The sequence below is a fragment of the Pan paniscus genome, chromosome 22 (assembly GCF_029289425.2).
Source record: "Pan paniscus chromosome 22, NHGRI_mPanPan1-v2.0_pri, whole genome shotgun sequence".
Lineage (NCBI taxonomy): Eukaryota > Metazoa > Chordata > Mammalia > Primates > Hominidae > Pan > Pan paniscus.
The window spans coordinates 42,023,944-42,049,055 of record NC_073271.2 but is presented as its reverse complement, the minus strand read 5'-3'; the positions used below and the strand labels follow the sequence as shown (position 1 = coordinate 42,049,055).

The window sequence follows — 25,112 nt, the reverse complement described above, 5'->3', positions numbered from 1 at the left end:
GGTATTGATCTCTGGCTTTGCCCGTGACCTCTGCCTCCTGCTTTTAGTAACCCTGAGCCGGAAGCTGTCAGAGAGTGCCAGTCTTAATCATGGGTTGCCCGGTTCTCCTTGCCTGGCGCCCTGCACTGAACGCCTCGCTTTCTCTCGCTGCAAATCCCCATGTCGGGGCTCGGTTTTCTGTGCTGGGCAGGCTGACCCCAGTTCCATTCAGTAACAAACTGTGCAAACTGCAGATTAACAACTTTTCTTGAGCCCGTCAGAGAACCGAGGTCACAGGACAAATCTCTAGCCCAAAATCCAGAGACAGGCACCTGCAGGATCCTGGCATTTTCTTACCTGAAACCCAGAGACAGGCACCTGCAGGGTCCTGGCATTTTCTTACCTGAAATCCAGAGACAGGCACCTGCAGGGTCCTGGCATTTTCTTACCTGAAACCCAGAGACAGGCACCTGCAGGGTCCTGGCATTTTCTTACCTGAAGGCCACAACAGAGGGCAAGATGGTTGAACTGGAAATTTTATAACAAACTGCTGAAGGCTGTGAGCTTCAGGGAAGTGTGCAGTCCCTGGGAGCCGCAGACAGAGGGAAGTTCCATCTTTTTGCAGACTCCGCCTCCAGGAACCCCGCTAGGTGCCCATGGGGAAGACAGGGCGAACTCCTAGAGAGGTTTAGCCCCCGGTGCTGCCTGGGGAGGGACGCCCAGACCACCTCCCACCTCTGGAGGGAGCCTTAATCTTCAGGATGCTGTGAAGGGCGGTTAGAGGGGATGGAGAGAAAGCAGCTCTGCCCCCGGGGCAGGTGTGTTCAGGCCCAGGCTACACCTCGGGGAGGGCCCGGTTACCTCTAGAAGCTGAGTCAGGGGCTGGGTATTTTCTGTTTCTTGACGAAGAAACATAATTGTGCGTCTTACAATTATGCATTATACCAAGTATTTAGGTTCTCTGTACTTTTGTGTATCTTTGTCATCTTTTATGGTAAGAATTTAAGTGAGTTATTCAATATGGAAACAGAGTAAGAATATAATTAACAAAGATTGTGAAGGAGGGGCAGGCATGGTGGGGAGTGGAGAGCTAACTCCTCATCTGTCCTGGCAGGAAACAGCAGGAGAGGTGGGATCAGACCCAACAACAGCTGCGAGCTTTTCTGTACTGAGGCGTCTCCTCCCCCAGCCGCCCTCCCTTGAGGAGGGGCCACAGCACCCTGGAGGAGGCAGAGCCGGAGGCGGCCGCTGCGGGAGGCTGCCACGGGGCAGTGCCAACAGGGCTGGAGGGAGGGAGGCGGGCAGGAGGGGTGTGTGTGCGAGGCCAGGCCTGGGGCAGTCTCCGCCCTGAGGACAGGTTTCACTCAGGAGGTAATAGTATTTGTGCTTTGTAAAAGGCCACTCTGGAGAAGGAGGGTGGCTGTGTTGCGGTGGAGAAGGTGGCTGCATGGCTGCTCTGGACACAGCATGGGACCCTCGAAAGGGCTCGAACCCTCCTGGGGGTTGGAACAGGGCCGGGGGCTTTTGGACAAGCCCTGCCTGTTGTCCTGGGCAAGGTCCCCAACCTAGTGCCCTGGTGCACCCTTCACTTGCTGGTGCCCCCAAGGCCACCCCGCCCCGGAGTCACAGGTCACAGTTTCCGCAGGACACGCAGGGGTGAGGTGGCACCTGAAGGCCTCAGGGACCCACAGGAGGCATCTCATAAAGGCACGTAGTCCAGGTCTTCCTCGTAATCCTTAGACGTGAAAGCTCGGGGGGAATCCGGCACTCCCGGCACTCGCTGCCATTCCCAGGTGGGTGTGTCACCGCCGCCCACTCACAGCATGGCAGACGCCGGCGGTGGTCGCATCCCGGCCCATCAGGCCCAGGCTGGGAGCATGGCCCTGTGGGTACTGAGGGTACCCCCGTGCCCACCTGTGGGTCAGTGCCCGTGCAGAGGCACCTGGAAGTGTCCTTGTCAAAAAGAGAACGGAATCGACAAAGCTTCTGTGACCACCTCCCACCTGTGGGAATTCCGGGGGCCAAGGAGTGAGGTCGGCGTCATGCCAGGAGGCGCTGGGGTGGACGCCTGGGCTCCTCAACAAGCGTCATGTGACGACACAGGGCACCGGGAAGGGCTGGTGCATGACGGTCGGAGGGGCAGACGGGTCTGCTCAGGGGTGGTGCTGCCTTCGGGAATCCTCACAGCCAGGCGCTGCTTTTTCTTTTTTTTTGAGACAGGGTCTCTGTCACCCGGGCTGGAGTGCAGTGGTGCGATCTTGGCTCACTGCAGCCTCAACCTCCTGGGCTCAAGCGATCCTCCCACCTCCTCAGCCTCGAGAGCAGCTGGGACTACTGGCATGCGCCACCACGCCCAGCTAATTTTTGTATTTTTAGTAGAGACGGGGTTTTGCCACGTCGGCCAGGCTGGTCTCCAATTCCTGGGCTCAAGGGATCCGCCCACCTTGGCCTCCCAAAGTGCTGGGATGACAGGCATGAGCCACCGCGCCCGGCCCAGATGCTTCTGCTGGAACATTTGCTTTTCTCAAAATGTCCTAGAGTGTGTTTTTTATTACTGTGTAGCTCTGCACTTAATAGAGGTGTATCCAACTTCTCCAAATTAGAAGACAATCCCCATGGGAGGTAAAGAGAAGTTATTCTCTGGGTGACGCTGAACGAAGCCGACAAAGCAGCCGGCACTTGGCATGAAGTGGACGAAGAGCACACGCCCACGTGGGGTGTGTTTCAGGTCTCGCCACAGCCACACGTCCTTTCATCAACCAACAAACCTCTTCTTAATCCTTTTAGCATGACGTTTTTTACTCCTGTCAAAGTAGTTTTTATATATTTTTATAACGTTGTGCATTCGAGGATTCAAAGTGGAAATTGTTATTTGACGTATTTCATGGTGCAGGAAAACTCATCATGAACCTTTACCTCAGAGAAACATGAGATCATCCCAGGTAAGCCACGGAGCTTGTCCTGGGCTCCTGACAAGCATCAGCCCAACGGCCAACACCAAGTGCAGCTCCCAGCACGTCCGGGCCGTGCCTGCGGCGAACGGCTCCTCCCTCCCTGTCCTCCGGAGGCGGTGAGTCTCCACGCTGCCTCGTCTCCTCATCCTAGAGTCCAGGTGCTCTTCCAAAGCAGGATGGACGGGGGCCCGGGCAGGGCTGAGAACTGTGCTTCCCGATCTCCCAGTGGAGTCTGCCTTTCCCCAGGTCTCCCCCTGTGCTCTTCTGTGGTTCCGGGGTTGACTGAGGACATGAGATCATCAACATCCACGGGAACCTGGTGGCGACCTCAGGGAGCTGCTCTCTGTCGAGCTGTTGACGTGCTGGGCTTTTTCCCAACTACCCTTGGTCTTATCAGTAGAAACACCTAAAAATGCAGCCCCGCCCCCGTCAACCTGAACTCCACCCATGCAACTCCGGGTAAGAGAAGCCCCTCCCCCAGGCCTCCTTCCTCCACCTTCCCCGAGTCCGTCAGCACACCGCACAGCCTGCATCACTGGCCTTAGCCACGTGGAGGCAAATACTGGTCCCCAGAGAGGGCCTCCCTCCCTCCCTCAGATCCTCAGAGTCGGAGGTGAACTCCCATGGCTGAGCTGCAGGGTGCCTTGGATTTCCACGAGTCCAAACCCTGAGCAATTCTGAGGCCGGCCAGTCCCGCGACATTATCCTCTGTTTTATAAAACTGCCGGCACTGGTGCTAAGTGATGTCCACCAGGAACAAGAGGTGACCACTGACTGGATGTCGCCACAGTTCCTGAGAACAGTTTATTCGTCTACTAAATATTAGAATATCTATTACATTAATTTTAAAAAATGAAAGCTCCTGCCTTGTGAGATTTTTACATCAACCATGAGATTCTTTGAAAGCCTTCGAGCTCATGGGCCAGCACTTCTGTGACGGCGTTTACTTAGACAAACATTCCCACCAAGTACAATTTCAAAAGCTGAATTTTAAAAAATCTGTTGTGATGCTTGAGGGCTTCTGCAGCAGCCTCAGGAGAGGGGCTGGGGTCCCGGAGAGAGGAGAGGCCCGTGAGGTGTGGCGGCGGCCCCGGAGTACCCTGTACCACTGGCTCGCTCAGCCAGGCATCTGCAGCTCGTGAACCTCATGCAACAGAAGGCTACGAAGACCAGCAGAAAACTGCTCAAAGCTGGACAGAGCTCTGGTCTAATGGTGCTGGGCAGACGACAAGTCAAGTTCAAAACCCACCCAGGAGGAAGGACCAGTGGACACCCAGAGGCAGCCCTGGGCACTCTGCCCTAAGCGGGGGTGACCTGGGAGCAGAGTAAGCCTCACAGAGTCCGACCCAACTTCAGTGAGATGAAGTTGATCCATCCCAATGCGAGCCGGCGGGTTGGACAAAGAGTCTCCGGAGGAAGATGGATCATCCAGAGCCCAGCCTCTGTTCGGGAGATAGGCAAAGAGCGGCCTTGCCGGCTTTAGGATATGCGGGTCGTGGAAGAGAATGAAGCTCAAACGGTTCAGCACAAAAGCCGGTTGGTGGGAAGTTCCCTCAGTCCTCAGCCATGTGCCTCTGTCAGCAAGCAATGGAACTCCCACTGTGGCCACAGGAGAACCCTCTCCCCCGGCAATGGGCCGGTAGTGCTGAGCACACCATCACACAGGCAGTGGGTGGGGAGGGCCACACCTGCAGCTCCACAGAGCAGACGCACCCTGCTGGGACCACGGGCTCCGTACAGCTCGGTACACCTGCTGCGTCTGCTGTGTCTTGTCCTCATACACAGTGGCAGTTCCGGATGAAATGGCGGCAAATCTGCACTCATGCACGGCACGCCAAATGGCATGAAGAGACAAATATCAATACTCCAGTGACAGAGCTCCCTCCCCACATCCCTACATATGTGAATACAGTGGTATGTAACTGGAGTACTATTAGGCAGTTGGAGTTTAAAACCCCATCTGAGCACAGGCATGGTGGCTCACGCCTGTAATCCCAGCACTTTGGGAAGCCGAGGCAGGTGGATCACGAGGTCAGGAGTTCGAGACCAGCCTTGCCAACGTGGTAAAACCCCGTCTCTACTAAAAATACAAAAATTAGACAGGCGTGGTGGCGGGCACCTGTAATCCCAGCTACTCAGGAGGCTGAGGCAGGAGAATTGCTTGAACCAGGGAGGCGGAGGTTGCAGCAAACTGAGGTCATGCCACTGCACTCCAGCCTGGGCAACAGGAGCAAAACTCCATATCAAACAAACAAACAAACAACAACAACAAAAAACCCATCTGAATTGCTCTTACATATGGCTTTACACACACACACACATAATATATAGTAGCATCTATGTTTCAGAATTATTCCTCATGCCATGATTCAGACTCGATGAGCAGGAAGGAATTGACTGGAGGCTAAATGTACGAAGCAAAATCCGGGGGCCTCAAAACGTTAAAAACAAAGCAAAACACAGCAAAACTCTGCTGCCAACACTGGACGCCGGAAACTCCAGGGTCACGACCACAACAATACAGAGAAGAATCATTTGTGATTGGCAGTCGTTACCAAGAAAATACAGATAATTATAATGACAGCAAAGAAGGAAAAGAAAATGATGAGACGAAAGAAGACTTGGATTCTGGAAACCAAAGGACAGAAAGAAGATACAGTTAAAACAGCAAGAGAAGCTCCGCTGTGCCATCCAAGGGCCGCCTGGATGAATTCGACTTCGTAAGGACAGCGTCTTTTCCTGTGGCCCGTGACAGGGAGCTGTTGGCGAGGCAGCTTGATTTTACAAAATCATGGTCCCAGTAAAATTTTCAGAGATGTCAACAATGGACAGTGCAATGCTTCTGAAACAGAACGTTCGGAAAAACTTGCAAATGGTCACATTTTCACAAGACCCAAACTGCCTATTCTAGGACGAATGCCCATTGTTCGCTGTGAAAATGGCGTTCAACACCAGAGACTTTCTCGTGCCAAGCAGGCTCTCAGACGGAGAGCCCCATGCCAGGGGGATGTGTTGATCCGAGGTCACACGGGCCAAGGAGCCTCTGGGGACAGGCCCAGCCTGCTGGGGATGCCTGCCACCCCAGGAGCACCCATTGACCTCAACCCGCCCACGAGCTTACAGAAGGCAGAAGCAGGAGGGAGTGCCAGTGACGTGTCTGGCCACTGCCTTACTTTTGCAGCCGTGTATCAAATGACCGAAGCCGTAGAAGCCGAAGCGGCACCCAGGTATTAACTCACGGTTCCTGGGTCAGGAGTCGGCTCAGCTCAGCTGGCTTCTGTTCTTCAGGGTCTCCCAGGCTGCCATCGGGGAGCCGGTGGTCACATTCCCATGCAGAGGCTGGACTGGGGCAGAACCCACTCCTGGGCCCACCCAGGTTGTTGGCAGAATTCATTTCCTTGCAGCTGCAGGAGTGAGCGCTTCAGGTGTTGGCTGGTTGTCAGCTGGGGCTCCCAAGCTCGCTCGGAGAGGTGCCTGCAGTCCACCTCCAGAGGCAGAGAGTCCCCGCAGCCATTCTAGGGCAGCCCCAAAACGGCTGCTTGCTTCACCAATGCCAGCAGGGGAGCTGGAGCCTTACGCAGTGCCAGGGAGTGACATCCTGGCCCCTTGCCACATCCTACAGGTCAGAAGCAACTCACAGACCCCTCCCACAGCCCCAGGGAGGGGGTCTTCCAATGCTGAGGTGGGGGTCCCTGGGCCTCTGTGGGGTCTGTCCACCATGGTCACAAGCTATTGCCTGTGTAGCCTTGCATGCAGGCCACTGAAAATTCATGTTGAAACGTAATCCCCAACGCAGCAGTAGTAAGAGGTGGGCCTTCTGTGAGGTGATGAGGTGGCCAATGCTCTTCCGCAGGAGGCTGAAGGGAGCCCTCCCGCCTGCTCCGCGAGGATGCAGAGGCCGCAGTATTCCTCCGCTCCAGGTCACGGTAACAAGGCACCCTTGGAAGCAGAGAGCAGCCCTCACCAGACACAGAACCCAGCGCCTCCAGCTCGGACATCCTTGCCTCCGGAATTGTGAGCAACCCATTTCTGTTGTCTATTCGTTTCCCAGTCTCAGCAACTGAGGGACTCAGATGTCGCCCTTCTGACAAAGCCCTGGGTACATGTGCTGCTTAATGAGAATGTCCAATTATTTTCCAATTACTGTGAGCATCTACCTTACGCCACTGGAGTCAGCCAATTCCTGCCCCTTTCCTGACAGTCACAGACACCCCACTGTCCTTGAGGAAGCGGGGGGCATAGATCCTGCTGTGTCCACAGGACACCGAGGTGCGGGGATGTCTGGCGACCTGGGGACACTCGCTGTAAGTGACAGGGTGTGACCCTGTGGCCCTGGGCCAGGTGCCAGTGCCCGGGCTAGATGGAGACTCGGCCATAGGCTTCCAGAAGCTAACAGCCACATTTCCCACGCCCATGATGTGCGCCCACCAGGGCTGGGGTGCCCCAGCGCCCCTTGTTCTAAGCTTGCACGTTTCCTCAGCCCGAGGCCTTGACCATGTGGTTGTGGGTGGAACCGGGACTCACACTGTGGGGAAGGGGCACCGGGAGCTGGGTCGCTGGAGACGTAAGAAGGCGCAGGATGGGAACCGCTGACCTGCGGGGCTGTGAGGCTCATGCTCACTTGATTCCTTAGAACTGAGAATTGCCACTTTGCGCGTCTCCCATCACAGGAGAGTCCAGGGCCTCCTGTGAGGCCCACACAGGTGCTCAATCAATGCTCGCGGCACTGCCCTGTGAGCTGCCCTGAGTCACAGGATGCCTCCAGCTCTGGTTTGGAGCCTGGTCCCTGGCTCTGAGTCCCCACTCAAGCCCCCTCACGCCCAGCTGGGGCTCTGGATTCTGCTGTGCCTCTGTCCTCCTGAGTCCTGAGGGGCTGAGAGTTCTGCACAACCCCCACCCTGCTACTCCAGCTCCCCCGTCTCCCCTCCTCACCTGCTCTGGGCTCCCTTCCACCCCAGCTCTGGCTGCCCCTGCACCTGATGTGCTCCCCACATCTAGTATGCACCCCCCACCTGGAGTGTTCCTCACCTGGAGTGCCCCCCCCAACCTGGAGTGCCCCCCCAGAGTGCTCCCCCCACCTGAAGTGTTCCTCACCTGGAGTGCTCCCCCCACCTGAAGTGTTCCTCACCTGGAGTGCTCCCCCCACCTGGAGTGCCCCCCCCCGGAGTGCTCCCCCCACCTGAAGTGCTCCTCACCTGGAGTGCTCCCCCCACCTGGAGTGTTCCTCACCTGGAGTGCTCCCCCCACCTGAAGTGTTCCTCACCTGGAGTGCTCCCCCCACCTGGAGTGCCCCCCCCGGAGTGCTCCCCCCACCTGAAGTGCTCCTCACCTGGAGTGCTCCCCCCACCTGGAGTGTTCCTCACCTGGAGTGCTCCCCCCACCTGAAGTGTTCCTCACCTGGAGTGCTCCCCCCACCTGGAGTGTTCCTCACCTGGAGTGCTCCCCCCACCTGGAGTGCCCCCCCGGAGTGCTCCCCCCACCTGAAGTGCTCCTCACCTGGAGTGCTCCCCCCACCTGAAGTGTTCCTCACCTGGAGTGCTCCCCCCACCTGGAGTGTTCCTCACCTGGAGTGCTCCCCCCACCTGAAGTGTTCCTCACCTGGAGTGCTCCCCCCACCTGGAGTGTTCCTCACCTGGAGTGCTCCCCCCACCTGGAGTGCCCCCCCCAGAGTGCTCCCCCCACCTGAAGTGCTCCTCACCTGGAGTGCTCCCCCCACCTGGAGCGCCCCCCCGGAGTGCTCCCCCCATCTGAAGTGTTCCTCACCTGGAGTGCTCCCCCCACCTGGAGTGCTCCCCACCTCCACCTGGAGTTTTTGCCCCACCTGGAGTGCTCCCTCTACCCGGAGTGCTCCCTCTACCTGCAGTGCCCCCTCTACCTGGAGTGCCCCCCACCACCAGGAGTGCTCCATTGCCTGCTGTTCTTCCTCCAGGTGAGTGAGCAACTAACTGCTTACCTTCTTTGGTCTTGCCCAGCCTGCACTTTCTAGGGATCCTTCCATGATCATCCCATTTTGATTCCTCTCTTCTCGTGGTGTCTCATTTCCAGGGCGTCTGTCATTGTCAGTTGTACCCACGCTGTTGACTGACCATCTCCACTGACACGGGTGCTGAGGAAGGCCTGTGTCTTCCACATCCTGGTGTCTGGGCCCCACCGGTGGGAACCCCAGTCCTAAGGTACCAGCATGTGTGCCCAGGTGCCACACTGGGCTCACTCCTGTGAGCCTCCTCCCGGGGGCAGAGGGTGGGCAAGGAGTGTGTCCAGGAGGCTGAGTCGGGGCCCTCCAGGCCGGCACACGGGCCAGGTGGCTGAGGCAGGCCAGGTGGAGTCTGGGAAACAGGCCGGCTTCTGCCTGATCAGGCAGGAAGGGGCTCCTGTGAGCGGGTGCCATGTGGCTGGCTAGGAGCCTGGAGCAGGCTGTCCTGGGCCCCTGGAGGCTCCCCAGGTTCTGGCCAGACTCCCATCCTCCTGGAACTGCTGACTCTTGACAGACACCTCCAGTGAGGGGTCAGTGAGCCATGTCTGTCCACACATCCCAGGCCCACCACCTTCTAGAAGGTCCCGTGAACACCAGGATCCAGGTGTGGGGGTGGTGCCCTGAGCCTGCAGAGCTGGGACAGGAGCCCCCGAGTCTTGCCCTCCCCGGTGCCTGGCTCCCCGTCCATCCCGGGTCTTGTCCTTCCTGATAAATCACCTGGGGGCTCCCCCCATTCCCTGGGCCTGGGTTAGGGATTAATCACCTGAGGGGAGGGCCTGAGTCACACCCAGGGCTTCAGGATTGAGCAGGGGCACAGCCAGGCTTCTTAAGGTGAGCACAGGCTGCCAAGTGAGCCACGTGGACTGTCCCCAAGCAGGTGTGAGGCGGATAGGCTCCACCTGTGGAAGCACTGGGGGTCACCGGGCATGGCCTCTGGTACCCATAACGGCTATAAGGGAGTAAGTCTCACAAATTAGGAACTGGCATTTTGGTGCCTGGGCAGGAATGGTGTTTTTGTGTTTGTCATTTTAAGTAGTTTTGCCAAAGTACAAATAGAAGTGCTTATGTGTGTTGTGGAAAGGGGGAATGAAATGGTATCTGTGTGTGAGAAGAAACCCAGGCTTCTCGATAAGCATTGGGCTCAGGGCAATGTCTCCCCAGGGGAAGGAAGTGCCGGGGCCTGGGCGCATTGCGGGGCACAAAGACAAGCCAGAGCCGGTGAGGAGGGGCCACGACATTTATTGAACTCTGAGGAGCACAGAGGGGGCTCCCTGGCGCGTCTGTGCTCTCCAGCCACCCTGGAAGACGCTCAGGGGATCCCAAGAGCCTTCCCAGCACGCGGCATCTCTGTGAAGGCAGGGCCCCCAGCAGGCTCCGCCCTCCACCCCACTCCTGGGGTCAGAGCCCCAACATCCTCCACGACCCTCCTCTCCTGGCGCTCCCCGTGGGTGGCAGGAGAGCCACCCCCGATTCCAGCACACAACCTGGGGCAGAAACTCGAGCCCAGATAACACTGGCTCTGAGGGGAAACCGAGTCAGCACGGCAGGGCTGTGTGAGAGAGGAGGGGTCTCAGGCAACAGTTCTGGACGGTTCTGGATGGCAGAGGAGAAGGGCGGACAGGAAGTGCTGTCGGAACGCCGACCCAGCTCCTAAGACAGACAGCTACGCTGACACCAAGGAACAATATTTCTAAAATAATTACCACTGCATGCCGGTGCACGGGCAGACGGGAGCGTAAGTCATAAATAAAATAACACTGAGGGGGGACTCGGCGGAGCCTGCAGCCTCTGTAGAGAGCAGCTGTGTGCGCGGGTGTGTTTCTCCATGGCATACGTCCTTTTGTTAATTAAGAAAACCTCTCTATTGGTATCTGTGAGGCAGGGAAGGTGGGCTGTACAGAGTGCGAGAGCCGGGGGCCTTAGGCTCTGGCAGGTGGGTGACGCGGGGGAAGGGTGCTGGGTAGGATTACAGCGTGCCCATCCCGGTGACCTCGGACGTCAGCCTGGAACAGACAAAGGCAGGAGAGGGAGAGACGGTCACAACGAACGCCCACATCAGTGGGCAGACGTGAGGCCGGGCTGTGTGGCCTCTGTGCTCACTGGGACAGGCCATCCCGAATAGCTCAGGAGGTCCTGAGCTGGAGGCCACAGCAGAGCACACAGGCCTCTTCCCCGCCCTGGTCCCCGCCATGCCCATCACCACGTCAGGTGTGTGAGCCAGCCCTGCATGGGGGCTTGAGGCCTTCCCCGTGTGGAGCCCCCTACACAGCCCTGGGTCGGCCCCTGGGGGTGCTCAGGGCCTTCCCAGCCTCACACCTGGCATCTGAGAAGGGGCTTTGGTTGCCACAGGAGTAAGTGTATGTGGGTAAGAACCATCTGGCCCCAAGCACGGGTCCCAGTGGGGCTGTCAGTAATGCGGTCTGGCAGGCGGGAACCTCCCTGACCAGCCCCATCCCCAGGCTCGCCCTGGGTTTGCCAACGCTGCACTTTGTCCAGCCTCCTGCCCGTGGGCCTGCGGCCACAGGGATGGAAAGAGGCCCAGCCTGGCTCTGGATGGAGGCAGAAGCCCAGCGGGGCATCAGTGGGTAAAGTTGGAGGGTGTCCTCGTCCTCTCCAGGCAGCCCCTCACCCACTCACTGGGCGTGCAGGTAAGAGAAGGGTCACCGGGACAGGGGTTCCAGGGCCCACGCAGGGCTGTGTCCACCTAGAGGCCCCTCCCCTCCCCTCCCCTCCCCTCCCGTCCCCTCCCCTCCCCTCCCCTCCCCTCCCGTCCCACAAGCCCAGCTCAGGGCTCTTGCAGCAGGACATCCTTGCGGAGGGAGGAGGCCGGCGGGGCTGGTGGTACGGCGCGCCTGGCGGGGGGGCCGGTGGTACGGCGCGCCTGGCGGGGGGGCCGGTGGTACGGCGCGCCTGGCGGGGGGGGCCGGTGGTACGGCGCGCCTGGTGGGGGGGGGCCGGTGGTACGGCGCGCCTGGCGGGGGGGCCGGTGGTACGGCGTGCCTGGTGGGGGGGCTGGTGGTACGGTGTGCTTGGCGGGGGTGGGGCACTGGCTTGAGGCCGAGTGGGGTGCAGTCACAGGGACCCAGGTGGCTTCAGACCCTCCCATGTGCACAGGGACCCATGGAAGGAAGCGGCCTGCAGAGTCCTGTCCTGCCCGTCCCTACACGTTTCCATGAGAATGAAAAAGGAGGCAAAACAGCAAAGTCCCCAAACGTTGGTCTTTCTGGAGACCTCTGAGCGGACAAGAGTCAGGCCTTCCAGGATAGTTCTGGCCACCTGTCTGGGGCCACAGGAGCACCTGCCTTCCTCTCTAGCCTCCGGGATTGTCCCTGGAGACGCTTCGGGTGGGAGGTCGGGAGAGTGAGGCGGCCCCGTGTCTACATGGAGGCTGTCACCATCCCATCCTGTCCCCACCATCCAGCCTGGAGCAGAGGGGACAGAAGGGGAGGCAGAGTGTGGCCCAGACTGTGCCTCCTCCCACCCCCCGACTGTCCAGGTGATGTAACACCGGCCGGCGCGTCCCATTCCGGTTGTCTCTCAGAGACCCTTGGGAGCTGCTCACCTGGCGTTGATGAGATACTGGGCAAGGCTGATGTTGGCCGGGGTCCCCGTGATGGTGATCTGACGCTCTGAGGACCCTTCCGTGGCATTGGCGATTTTGATCTGAGCTCCAGACATCTGTCGAATTTCATTGATTTTGGTCCCTTGGCGTCCAATTATGCAGCCTATTAGCTAGAAACAAGGACGGGGGGATTTCTTAGAGAACAGCCCAAGCCAGCCCCTGAAGACTGTGGGCAGTGCGCCCGAGGGGGCCCGTGGGACGGGCCGCCAGCCTTGGACTCTGCCCCAAGACCTGAGCTCAACACCCTGGAGAGGCCCCGCCCACACCTGCCTGCAGGTGGTGCCTGATCCAGGCCACCTGCCCGAGGTCAGGCTGAGAGCACCTGTGCCTCTGCTGGCCCCTCTCAGAGCCGCCCTGCTACCCACTCCTGTAGGAGGCCCACCCAGCCAAGAGGCACAGTCACTCGGCCTGGGTGCTCCACACTGGTCACCCCGGGGTCCAGGAGCGACCCACAGGTGTCAGCCAGCAGCTGAGCAGGGAGGCTCCACCATGGCCCAGTGGTGTCTGCACCTTCTTGGCCACATCCCAGGGAGACCCGTTCTGCCCAGACAGGCAGCATCACAAATGCTCAAGAAGAAACGTGTGCTTGAAGCCACAGCAAAGCTCACTGCTGCCTAAAACTTAGCTTTTGCCGAACTTAGATTAAACTCTGAGGCCATTCGGGTGCCTCCTTTCATTCCCCTGTTGGGACCCCTGTTTAAAGATGGAACACAGTGGCCTCTGGCCAAGGCAGTCATCAAGAATGAGGGTGCTCCTTGAAGCAGCTGAGGGAGGAGGGTGGGGCGTATGGGGCAGCCATGAGGGGCGTCAGGGACAACTCGGGCCCCCAGAGAAGACTGCACAGGAGCCAGTGGCATCTCTCAATGCCCAACATTGGATGGAACGGAGTTCCTTCATGCACGCATAGGCCACGGATGAGAGCTCTGGAGCTTGGACAGGAAAGAGACGTGGCCAGACCTGTGGCAGAGAAAGCCCCAGACTGGAGGGTGCCCGGCACAGGGCACCAGCAGGGCAGCTGGGCACATGGGTCCCCGAGGGCCCTGAGGCAGAGTCCACTCCCACCTCCCGTGAGGCTGCTGGGGTGTCAGAACGGTGGTGAAATTGAGTGACAGGAGCAGGTTTCTGTCCTTACACCAGTGAGACGCTGGATGGAAGGGCTGGGCTGGGCCATGTGGCGGCATGCAGGAGGGACGTCCACTTTCAAGCGTGAAGGGGCTCAGTCTGTGGGGTGAGCAGCAGCTCCATGGTGGGACACAGGTGCCCTGCCAGCCAGCCCTTGTCCCTGAGGAGACCTATGGTGTCTCAACTCCGCTCACCTTAGAGGCCATCTCTGCTGGTTACAAGGAAATGACAGCTGTCTCACTGGACTATAGAACCCTCAGTCTTTGTAGATATCCACAGAGACCCCCACTCTGGAGAATCCAGGGCTGCTGGGAGTCTTCTATCTCCTGCTGCATCTCTGGGCTCCCCCACACCTCTCAGACCCCACCCACATCTCCCAAGGCCCCACCCGCAGTCCAGCCCTCTCCCTGCTCACGCCTGTGTGTGGTGTTGAGTGTGCCACTGGGGTTAGGAGGGTGGTTTCCTAATTGGCACATGGCCACATTCACCTGCCTGGCTGCATCTTCCTCCCTGGTGGCAGAGAGATCTGAAGGGCTCATCTCTGATGGGGGCCAGGGACAGCAGCACGGCCCGCATGGAGAGGGGAAACATGGCTGACTCGGCAGCATGACCACAGGTCCCTGTAAGATGCCAACATCCAGGAGGGAGAGCAGCTCCTGGGCTTTTGCACTGCCCCACTTCCTATACCCCTCCTTGGCCAGCACGCAGCCAGCTTTCCTCCCTAACACTTTCTGCGCTGGAGCACGTGGTGTCTGCTGAAGCGCACAGCACGGAAAGCCTTGTGCACATGTGCTGTTGGATCTCTCCTCGGAGCCTGCTGGAGGAAGTATCTCCCTGCCCCTCCTGCAAAAAGGGCCTACCCTCTTCTCTTAACCATCTGCCCCTGTCTTCTAACTGCCTCGCTCCAGCTGTGCTCTGGCACGCATCCCCCTCCTGCTCTCACCCCACCCTCTCCCTCTGCTCCCTGCAATGTGCTGCTCAGGGTGCCCCTCTCCCCAGGCTCTGGAGGGTGCTGCCTTTGCCACAGGCCTTTCCCCTCCTCTGCACATAGCTGTGGTGTCTGAATGCTGATGGGACATCATTGAGCAGCCAGGGCATGCCCACCTAACCACAAATGCCAAGGTGAACAGCACTGTGACTTCTATACTGGCACTCTCTGCCATGAGAAGGGAATGTGGGGAGGTCGGACCTCCTTCACCTGCCCTGCCCTAGGCCAGCTGGCTCAATGCAGGGGAGGATGCCTTCTAGGCTGAGCCCTGCAGCCCAAGGGCGCCTCCCACCTGGCCCCACCTGCACCTGCGAACCCTGCCAGCAGTTAGCAGACTCCTCTCCTCCTCTCTCCTGACCCTTGTGTGCCTCCATTGCAAATTCAAAGAAGAACGATAGAAATATTCTGAAATAATGTGGCCCCTCCTAATCAGATGTCAATGCCAAATTCCACGGGAACTGCAGTAACAACTCCCATTGCAGCCTCTCCTCCTAGAGACCACTGTCGGACACCTTAGATTCCTTTCCCCAGCAGAAGGCCTGGCTGATTCTGCAGCTAAGAACCAAGGAAAGGGGCATGAGCCTTGGTGGGTGGGTGACTGTTGCTTAGGGCAGAGTAGGGGTGACCACAGGCACCAGCGCCTGCATGGCCAAGAGCAAGGACTGAAATAGGTGGTGAGGGAGGCCCATAGTGATCGTCAGAAAGGGAACCAAAGGGCTGGGGCCCCTGGACTGGCCTGTGTCCCCAGTGGCCGTGCTGGGGAGCCTGTGAGTCTCAGGAGTCCCTGCCTCCAAGCAGTGTCTTTCTGCAGGAACGCTGAGGCAGCATGATCCAACTGTGACCAAGAGACGGACGTGGACGAGATGACAGGCAAGTTCAGAACAAGCACGCCCATTTTATTTTTTCCTTTTCTCCAAGAAGGTAGCAGGCAGCCACCATGTGAGGAACATCAGCTTTGGTGCAGCCCAGATACATCCCCCACAAAATCTGGGGGTGCTGGTGAAAGCCCCCTGACAGTGTTGTCAATAGCCTTTTCCACGAAGAAGCATGGAAGGCTGTACCCAAAGGCACTGGGATAAGAGGAAGCTGCCTTCCTTCTGAGAAGTGGGTCTCTTCCCTAGGAAGATCCCCAGGAGGAGGATGGGAAGTGAGTGATGAAAAGCTGGGAAAACCAGCATCCATCTGTACAAAGGAGACCCCAGGAAACAGGTTGACCAACTCTCCAAAGATGTCTCCTCCTCTTAAAGCTCATTTCCATTTTAAATGAGTGTTTGGATAAGAGCACCAAACCTGGTGTTAGGGAGCACTGACTCACCAAAGAAGGAAAACCCCACAGGAAAAGCCTGGTGGCTTTACTACCTGGAGGAAAAGACTCAGGAGGATGCCAGAAGCCAAATGCTGAAGGAACCACTGCAGTGAGGGAAAGGGTTGGGGAAAAATCCCCTCCCTCCAAGAATGCAGGGACCAGTTGGCTGTGCCACCCCACACCTGGGGAGATGGCTCTGTGCTGCTGCCTTTCAAGTTGGGCCAACCTCAGAAATCCTTGGGGATGCCAGAAGGCTGGACCACAATGCTGCCTGGAGTGTGAGTGTCCTGAGCTTCTTTTAGCAGACATGGGGACTCTGTGCCTGACCAGCAACCGGGATAGAAGAAGGCCTAGAGTGCACATTGCCATGAGGGGCTCAAATGAAGATGGCTCTTCAGGCGGGTCAGTGGCACCAGCCAGACAGCCTCATGGTCCATTCCTCTGGCGACCCTGCTCTCTTCTGCCTCTTTTTCTCCTGCTCCACTGTCCATCTTCCACACACAGGACTGGTGATCTCCCTGAACTGCCAAATCTGTGCTTCCTATGGTCAACTTGTATGAAAGGAAGGAACAGGGCTTAGATTTCTTGCCCAGCAGGTGTAAAGGGGCAGAACAGTGAAGATTCCCAAAGTCCACAGCTCTAGGGCAGCAAAGGCTCCTGGACGCTTGAGCTGTAAGTGGGGCAGCCACCTCCACAGCCCACACAGGGACTCTGCTTGCTGCTCTGGCAGCTATCCCTCAAGGACATGTGGCCCATGCCCTCCCTGGTCTCTCAGTTTGTGGATAAGTCAAGAATTCAGAGAATAGTCCTCTCTATCCTCAAGACCCGTGCTTACTCTGGGGAGGACTGAGTGTGTTGAGGGGAGCTCGTAAGGCCACACCCTCAGGTATGCTGAAGGCATGAATAGACTGACGAGTGCTAGAAGGAATCTAGACAAGTCTGTGACATCCAACCAGCTTCAAGTCTGTTGGAGCCAACTCATGGAGAATCCCAAACCTCCTGAGGGGCCAGGGCCCAAGGAGATAATACTGCAGGTGGGTCCACTCTAGAGCATTCCTGGGCCACCTTGTTCTTCAAGGTTTGGCCCGCACCAGGGCAGTGCCTCCACAGCAACATAGGTTCTCAGCTCAACTCTCATCTGACTACTGATTAATATCTGAAGTCCCCTTTAGCCTGTTGCTTGTTCAACATCTTAGGGATGTAAAAACACATAACTTTTTATGGGCATTAAACCCACTTTAAAAAGGAAAGGAGGGAGGACACACATCAAACAGTGGGGTTGGGGTGGTGAAGGCATTACCAAGCAGTGGGTCCCTCTGCCCAAAGGACAGCAGAGCTGACAGCCACTTGTGCCTGGTGTTTCTACCCAGGGACAGGCGGGTACAGCGGGCATACTCACATCATTGGGAATGGTGAGCTCATGAGTGCTGGCCGGTGGGCTGGCGTCCAGACCTGGGTATACCAAGGGGACATGGTTAGGCTGGTGGAAGGCTGCTAAGAGTCACACTCCAGTGCCTGTCCCTCACTCTCCTGGGTCAAGTGAGACAGAGCTGTAGAGCTGGCCCAAGTGTGAGGGTCAGCACAGCCCAGAGGGCCAGGACCCTGTGAGCTTTCAGTCCCAAACTGCCACCCAATTTCCTTAGTCCCAACCTCTCTCAAAAGAAGGAAAGAGAGACCCAAGCAGGACATTTTGTTTTTTTCATTTTGTGCACAGCGTGACTTCACTCCCCTGTTATGTTTGTATACTCTCTTGTGACACCTTGGAAAGCCACCCTGGTGGGCCCCTGGCTGAAGGGCAGGGCCATCCAGCATGTCTCAGGGTCTCTGTGCAGCACCCAGGGCACAGGCCATGCTGGTCACACTGATGCTGAGTGCCCATTTTCCCTTAGTTCTCAGGAGACCCCACTGGTTCTGAGGCCCACACGGCTCTACCTGACAGTGCCCCACCTCCCTGTGACACCCCCCGGCCTGCTGCAGGGGACAGCAGATGGCAGAGCATGCAAAGTTGCCTCTCATTCCGATTCTGATGTAACTGTCCAGAGGCCCCTGCACATAGCCTGGCTCAGACAGCTCAGGCCCACCAGGCAGTTCTTCCAATTTGGAGCAAGGAGACCTAATGGCATCACTGAGCCAAAAATGAAGTGCTAGGGCCAATGAAAAGCTGCACATTTCTATATAGATACCTTTCTTTGTTGAAGAGTGACAATATGGGTCTAATTGATCATCAAGCCTCAGCTTTTATATTTACAAATCTCCACTTAGTACCATCAGATAAAAGACAACCTCTCAGAGTTCAAGTCCAAGATTTGCTCTTGCTTGGAAGCTGCAAGCCCCATGAGTACTGGCACAGGAGGGGCCAGAGGCTGCTCTGCTCTTCGTGCTCAGCATTTCCATTTCCTGGACAAGTGGCGGCTCCAACCTGCAAGTCTAACGCTGACACTCTGCTCTTCCCCTTGCAGGCCCCACGTGGTTCTTGTAACTCAGATTCTGCAGCTCAGCCTGGGCCCTGGAGACCCCAGGATCCACCCCTCCTAACCATCGCAGGCCCAGCTGATGTACCTTCAGAATACCCCAGACTGGGGAGCCCTCCTTCCACCCCCATGCTTCCCTCTTGCTGGTTCCTGCCTCTGCTGTGCCCCTCAGCCTAGGTTCCAGACAGACCAGAGGGGTCCCCAAAATGCACCTCCAATGGTTGGAGACTCCCAATGAGCTCCTACTTCCTCGCGGCGCCTCCTGTGCCCCCCAACTCCATGTTAAAGCCACACAGCTCCTGTTCCTCCCCACCATCTCTGCCCTGCCCCCCGTCCCTGCCAGCCACACCCTCCCTGGGCCCTGGGTGGGGCAGTTTGTCCACAATGCCACCTCTCATCTTGTCTTATGGTACTGGCACCACCAACCAGAGGATCTTCTCACTGTGGCCAGCCAGTCTCCCTGGCAGGGAGTGACCCCACAGGGCAGATGTGGTCCTGTGGGACCGTCCAGCACAGGAGGGGATCAGCTGGTGCTGAATGAACCAATTCATCTCTAATTCTCCATTATTTTTCCTTTGCATTTATAAGCCTAGAGTTTCTGTTCTTTATATTCTTTTAATAAAGATACTTTCAAAACAACACTTATTTGGTTATTCAATTATCTATACACATTCCATAAACAGTGATATTTAAAATGTCACTGAAAAGATTTCCTTGGTCCTGCCTGAGTCCTAGACAGAAATTCCTGAACAAAGTAGACCTTAGATGAATAGAGAGGAGTGAGCCGCACCTGTTGAACTTGGGATATTTTGATTGAAGGGAGGAAAGTATGGGAAATCTTCCTAGGAGGGCATTAAAGTTAAGCAAATAATATAAAGAAATGTCTGCATAACCAGGACATTCATCTCAGGACAGCATGGTCAATGTGTTCATTCATCTCAGGACGGCAAGGCCCAGGTGTTCATCCCTCTCAGGAGAGCATGGCTGATGTGTTCATTCATCTCAAGACAGCATGACCCAGGTGTTCATTCGTCTCAGGACAGCATGGCCCAGGTGTTCATTCATCTCAAGACAGCATGGCCAATGTGTTCATTCATCTCAGGATGGCATGGCTGATGTGTTCATTCATCTCAAGACGGCATGGCCGATGTGTTCATTCATCTCAGAACGACATGGCTGATGTGTTCATTCATCTCAAGACAGCATGGCCGATGTGTTCATTCATCTCAGAACGGCATGGCCCAGGTGTTCACTCATCTCAGGACAGCATGGCTGATGTGTTCATTCATCTCAGGATAGCTTGGCTGATGTGTTTATTCATCTCATGATGGCATGGACCAGGTGTCCATCCATCTCAGGACGGCAAGGCCCAGGTGTTCGTTCATCTCAGGACAGCATGGCCGATGTGTTCATTCATCTCAGGACGGCATGGCTGATGTGTTCATTCATCTCAGGATGGCATGGACCAGGTGTTCATCCACCTCAGGACAGCATGGCCAATGTGTTCATTCATTTCAGGATGGCATGGCCCAGGTGTTCATTCATCTCAGGACAGCATGACCGTTGTGTTCATTCATCTCAGGATGGCACGGCCGACGTGTTCATTCATCTCGGGACAGCATGGCCCAGGTGTCCGTTCATCTCAGGACAGCATGGCCCGGGTGTTCGTTCATCTCAGGACGGCATGGCCGACGTGTTCGTTCATCTCAGGACGGCATGGCCCAGGTGTTCATTCATCTCAGGACAGCATGGCCCAGGTGTTTGTTCATCTCAGGACAGCATGGCCGATGTGTTCATTCATCTCAGGACGGCATGGCCGATGTGTTCATTCATCTCAGGATGGCATGGACCAGGTGTTCATCCACCTCAGGACAGCATGGCCGATGTGTTCATTCATTTCAGGATGGCATGGCCCAGGTGTTCATTCATCTCAGGACAGCATGACCGTTGTGTTCATTCATCTGAGGACTGCACGGCCGATGTGTTCATTCATCTCGGGACAGCATGGCCCAGGTGTTCGTTCATCTCAGGACAGCATGGCCCAGGTGTTCGTTCATCTCAGGACAGCATGGCCCAGGTGTTCGTTCATCTCAGGACGGCATGGCCGACGTGTTCATTCATTTCAGGACAGCATGGCCCAGGTGTTCATTCATCTCAGGACAGCATGGCCGATGTGTTCATTCATTTCAGGACAGCATGGCTGATGTGTTCATTCATTTCAGGACGGCACGGCCGACGTGTTTTTTCATCTCAGGACAGCATGGCCGACGTGTTTGTTCATCTCAGGACGGCATGGCCGACGTGTTCACTCATCTCAGGACAGCATGGCCCAGGTGTTCGTTCATCTCAGGACGGCATGGCCCAGGTGTTTGTTCATCTCAGGACGGCATGGCCGACGTGTTCACTCATCTCAGGACAGCATGGCCCAGGTGAGTCTGTTTCTTATGAAGATGACGACATTCCAGGTACCAGGGGTAAAGGAGGCTGCCCCAACCTGCAGTCCAAGCCCACGCTGGAAGTCTCCTGGCCGCAGCATTCAAAGAGGCCACAAACACCTCCCATCGCTGCCCACCCAATTTAACCCTGCTGTGGCTGGCATGTGTGTGCACTGCAGTCCCCAGGGCCTTGGTGAGGGGAGGGTCATTACAGGACACCTGCCTGGCCACCAGGAAGCCACTGTGGCACCGGCCATGTGCACATGGAGCCACAAGGTGTGGTGTGTGTGTGGCATCTTCTTCACAGGCACCTAGGAACCCGCTACGCCCCAGGCAAACAACTGTATCTGTTTCATGGCCTTGGTCACTGAATCTACAAATCTATGTGCTACCCCACAGTATCTGAGGAATGAACATTTTAATGCAAGTCGGGAGGGGTGCAGGCAAATCCAGCACAGACTGATCTTCCTCCTTAAGGGTTTGCTTGTAGTCCTACAAAACCCATTTCCAAAGCACACCATGGTGAGACCTCCATTTCCTGCTCCCACGGCCGCCTCCCATGGCCGGGGTGCCCTGCTCTGAGCACCTCAGGCCCCACCATCCAGCCACAGTGGCAGCATGGCACCACCCACGCCCTTGGCAGCACCTGAGGCTGGCCCACAGCCTCCCACGGAAGCTGGAAACTGCTGCAGCGGCAGGGCCCCCACACCTCCTCCCACTGGGGCTCTGCTCTGCTGCCCTGGCCTGTTCTTCTGTCAGTGTGGCTTTGTGTTACCTGATGACTGGCCCATCAGATTTTGAGCTTCTTCGGAGGAGTGTAAAGGCAGCTTTTCTCCTGGAGAGCAAAGAAGAGACAGGTTTAATGTTTTGCCCTCAAGGAGATAAGCAGGGTCCCTTCAACTAGGGAAGCTCAAAATATGACTGGCGCACGCACCGGCGCTCTCTCTGGCCACAGCCACAGGCATGGCACTGCCTCTGCGAGAAGGGACACCTAGCTGCCAGGCACGCCAGGGGGAGAGGGGGGTTGTCCACAGGCATGGTGCTGCCTCTGCAGGGAGGGACACCCAACTGCCAGGCATGCCAGGGGCAGGGTGGGCTTGCCACGGATGGCCACCCTTGATGGCCTCATGACAGCGACTGGGCTAGGGCTGACTCGGGTCACTGCTCTTCTGGGGCAGGGCTGGGTGCCACCTTGGGATACGCAGTGGCTTCCTGCAGAAGAGCATCCACGTCAGCTGTGCTCTCGCTCCTGGAGAGAAAAGCCTCCAGGGTGGCCCAGTGGGTATGCTCAGCAGGAAGGGCCACCCAGGACAGACTGCGGGCAGCACAGGGCACTGCCCAGCAAGCGCAGACCCTTGGTGGGCAGACGTCTCTTCACAAGCAAGGCTATGGCAAGGCCAGCTGTAAGGTGAACCAGCCCCCAACAGTGGGAGCGAGACCCACCTCCCGCCCCCACCCTGTCCCCGGCCCCAGCCCCAGCAAGCCTGCTGCATGTGAACGCCGCAGCACCGGCACTCACAAATCCAACTGCACCTGTTCTATGCACTGCACCGAATAACACAGCTCAGAAAGAGAAAGTCCCCAGGTGAGAAGAGAAGGAGGTGAGAAAAGGGCTGGGTACGTACCGGGGAAAGCGGGGTTGGTCTGTCCGAGGGGAGGAAAGGGGGTTTGCTGCATGGCCAACTGGTGGAGCTTGGTCAACTGCTGGGGTAGGAGGGACACGAGAGCTAAGAAGGTTATTGTCATCGAGTACAAGTCACACCAAATTAAAACGGCAGTAACAGAACTTTGCACAGATAGATAGAAAGAGGGCCATGCGGACACATGGCAGACGCAAGAGAACGCAAGGACTTGGCCTGGGGGAAGCCAATGGAGTCCAGGCTGTGAGCAGGCCAATGCCCGGCGTGCAGAAGGCAGCTCCGGAAGCCGCTGTCTTCTCTCCCTGGCTCCCCGGCAGCTCCAGCCTAGACCGGCCCAGCCTCCCTCTCACCAGCTGGTGTGGACAGGAGGCCGGGGCCAGTGGGCCATGGAGAGTCTGGGGGAGTCCAGGAGCCACAGATGAAGACCAGCTGCACTTCTAGGAGATTCAAGGCCGAGTCACTAGTCACTAAAATCAGCCTAGCCCCTGTGGGATCCACAGAGGCATGAGTTTGCAAACCTCGCCCTGGTCTCACCCTGTGCTAGGCCTGACCCACTCCCCTCCCCTGCAGGGCCTTGCTTTACCCATGAGGTGACCTGGGGTGGGGGGAACACCTGAGGGGCCACACACCTGCCTTTTAGTCACCTCCAGGAGCGTCTTGCCTTCCCTGGGATTACAGAACACTAGTGCTAGAAGGTTCTGTGGAAGGCATGAGGGAGGGATGCCTCGGGCCCTCAGCTGGGAGCCGCCTGTGTCCCCGGTCCCTGCAGGCTGCCCCCAGCCCTTCTCCTCCCATCCTCGGGCCACAAGACTTTTCAAGGGGGCTTTGATGCCATTTTTAAAGTTATTTTACCTGAGCCTCATTTCTTAAATAAAAACTAAAAATAGCAGAAGATAATGGTAAACGTGGCAAGGTGAGGCTCAAAATTCTTCCACCCTTTGGAGAGCCCAGGGCTGCTCAGCAGAGGGCATGGTGCTCCTCAGGCCTGGCTTTCCCAGGCGCCACAGGCCTCCAGTGGGGCTGTCAAGGCTGGGTGCTGCAGAGGGTGTCCTGGGGCTCAGGAGGACACCGGGCAAAGCTCCTCTGTGGTGCTGCCCAGCAGGCAGGGGAGGTGGCACATTTGGGGAGGGCACCACCTCCCCAGCATTTTCCCTTCAGAACATTCAACCCAAACAAATCCCAGCGTGGCTGTGTGTGGACTCCTGCGACCCACAGCCAGGCAGGCACCTCAGCTTCCTCACTGCACAGGGTATGGGTGGCAGAAGCTGCCACAGAGGCCACCAATGCTGGGGGGTGTGGGCGCTCGGAGCAGAGCTGCCATCTGCACGTGAGAAGGCCGGCTGCTGAGCGCCTGACCAGACCCCCATGCTTGCCCTGGCCACCCCTGGAACCTGGGTTCCCTGACACCAGGGAGCACAGTCAGGAATGCGGCGACTGTGGTCCCAGCGCCTTTCCAGCTGTGTGCTCCTGGGTGGGTTTGAACTTGGCCTCTCAGGAGCTGGGAGCCCTCCCCTAAGAGTTCACCCAGAGTCAAGATAAAGGCCCTTCCTTCCTCAGTACCTAGTACCCTGGGAGGATGGGGGCACTGCTCCCCAGCCCCGCCCCTCCCCAACCCCTGGCCTTGCAGCCAGGTCTGGGCTGGGGGGCAGGGCAGGCCTGGCAGGAGGGGGCCGTCTGGTGTGCTGCAGCCCATCTGGCCTCCTCTTGCTCCCACAGGATGGGGTCTGGTCCCCATGGCAAGCCCGTGGCCTCTGGCACACCTTTGCATTCAGTGGAGAGCAATGAGATTGCAGGGTGTTTGTCACCGCAGCCTGACTTTGCTCCCTGAGCATCTGCCATTGCAGACACATCTGGTGAGCACTCACACAGGGGCTCATCTACAAAGCAGGCCCCGCCCAGGCCTCTCTGCCTTCCTGGCTGTCCTCTGACCCCAGCTCCCATGCGGGTGGCATCTGCACTGCCCCGTGATGTAACGTGAACGGGCGTGCCGGGTTATCTGAGGGGATGTGTGTGGAAGCCCCTGACGAGGGTGCCAGGAGAGCTTGTGGGGGACATCCTGTCCCAAGGACACCAGCTGAAGTCACCGGGACAGTCTACCTCCTGGAGATACACGAGGCCCTGCGGGGGCAGCAGGAGGAAGCAGGCGCATCTGGGGTCCTAGTGAAGGCGCCCCACCTGGACGGGGCACGTTAGGAAAGACCGCAAGTGTCCCAGGCCGGGTAGGAGAGCTGCAGGCAAGATCGCCCACGGCGGGGTGAGACACTCCTGGCAAATTCATCCACAGCCACAGGACGCTGAATGGCACAGATGGGATCCGCAAACCCCCGACTCCTAGTGGGGCTCAGGAGCTGCCCCATGGCCAGGGAATGGGGCACGGGGAGGGGCGCTCCCTGGGCTCTACAGGGGTTGGAGTCGGCTCCAAGATGGCCCAGCCTGTGGCCGTGGCGACAGGAAGGCCTGGTGTCTCCAGACCTCAGTTCCTTGAACTATAAAGTGGGGGAATGGATGTGAGTGAGCAGCAGCTGTGGCTGCGGATGACAAAAATGTCTCCCGATACGTTTTGGGCTTTTTACGATGAAATGACCACACTAGCAAACAAATCTCTCTCCTCCCCACCTACA

General features: G+C 57.6%; 1 protein-coding gene across 50 annotated transcripts in view; it reads right to left on the bottom strand.

Moving 5' to 3' along the window:
- Positions 1–10,130: 10,130 nt before the first annotated feature.
- Positions 10,131–25,112, bottom strand: part of PCBP3 (poly(rC) binding protein 3) — a 310,671-nt gene continuing 295,689 nt past the window's right edge. For 30 of the 50 annotated variants that reach the window (XM_055105313.1, XM_055105327.1, XM_034948107.2 and 27 more), the window contains 5 exons: positions 22,477–22,555; positions 21,627–21,686; positions 17,345–17,397; positions 12,470–12,639; positions 10,131–10,910 (listed from right to left, as the gene is read on the bottom strand). In XM_055105313.1, coding sequence (XP_054961288.1) covers positions 10,874–10,910; positions 12,470–12,639; positions 17,345–17,397; positions 21,627–21,686; positions 22,477–22,555 — 399 coding nt within the window. In that variant the 3' untranslated portion in view covers positions 10,131–10,873. The remainder of the gene's footprint in view (positions 10,911–12,469; positions 12,640–17,344; positions 17,398–21,626; positions 21,687–22,476; positions 22,556–25,112) is intronic. The other 20 variants (XM_055105323.2, XM_055105322.2, XM_055105321.2 and 17 more) reach the window with 3 other exon arrangements.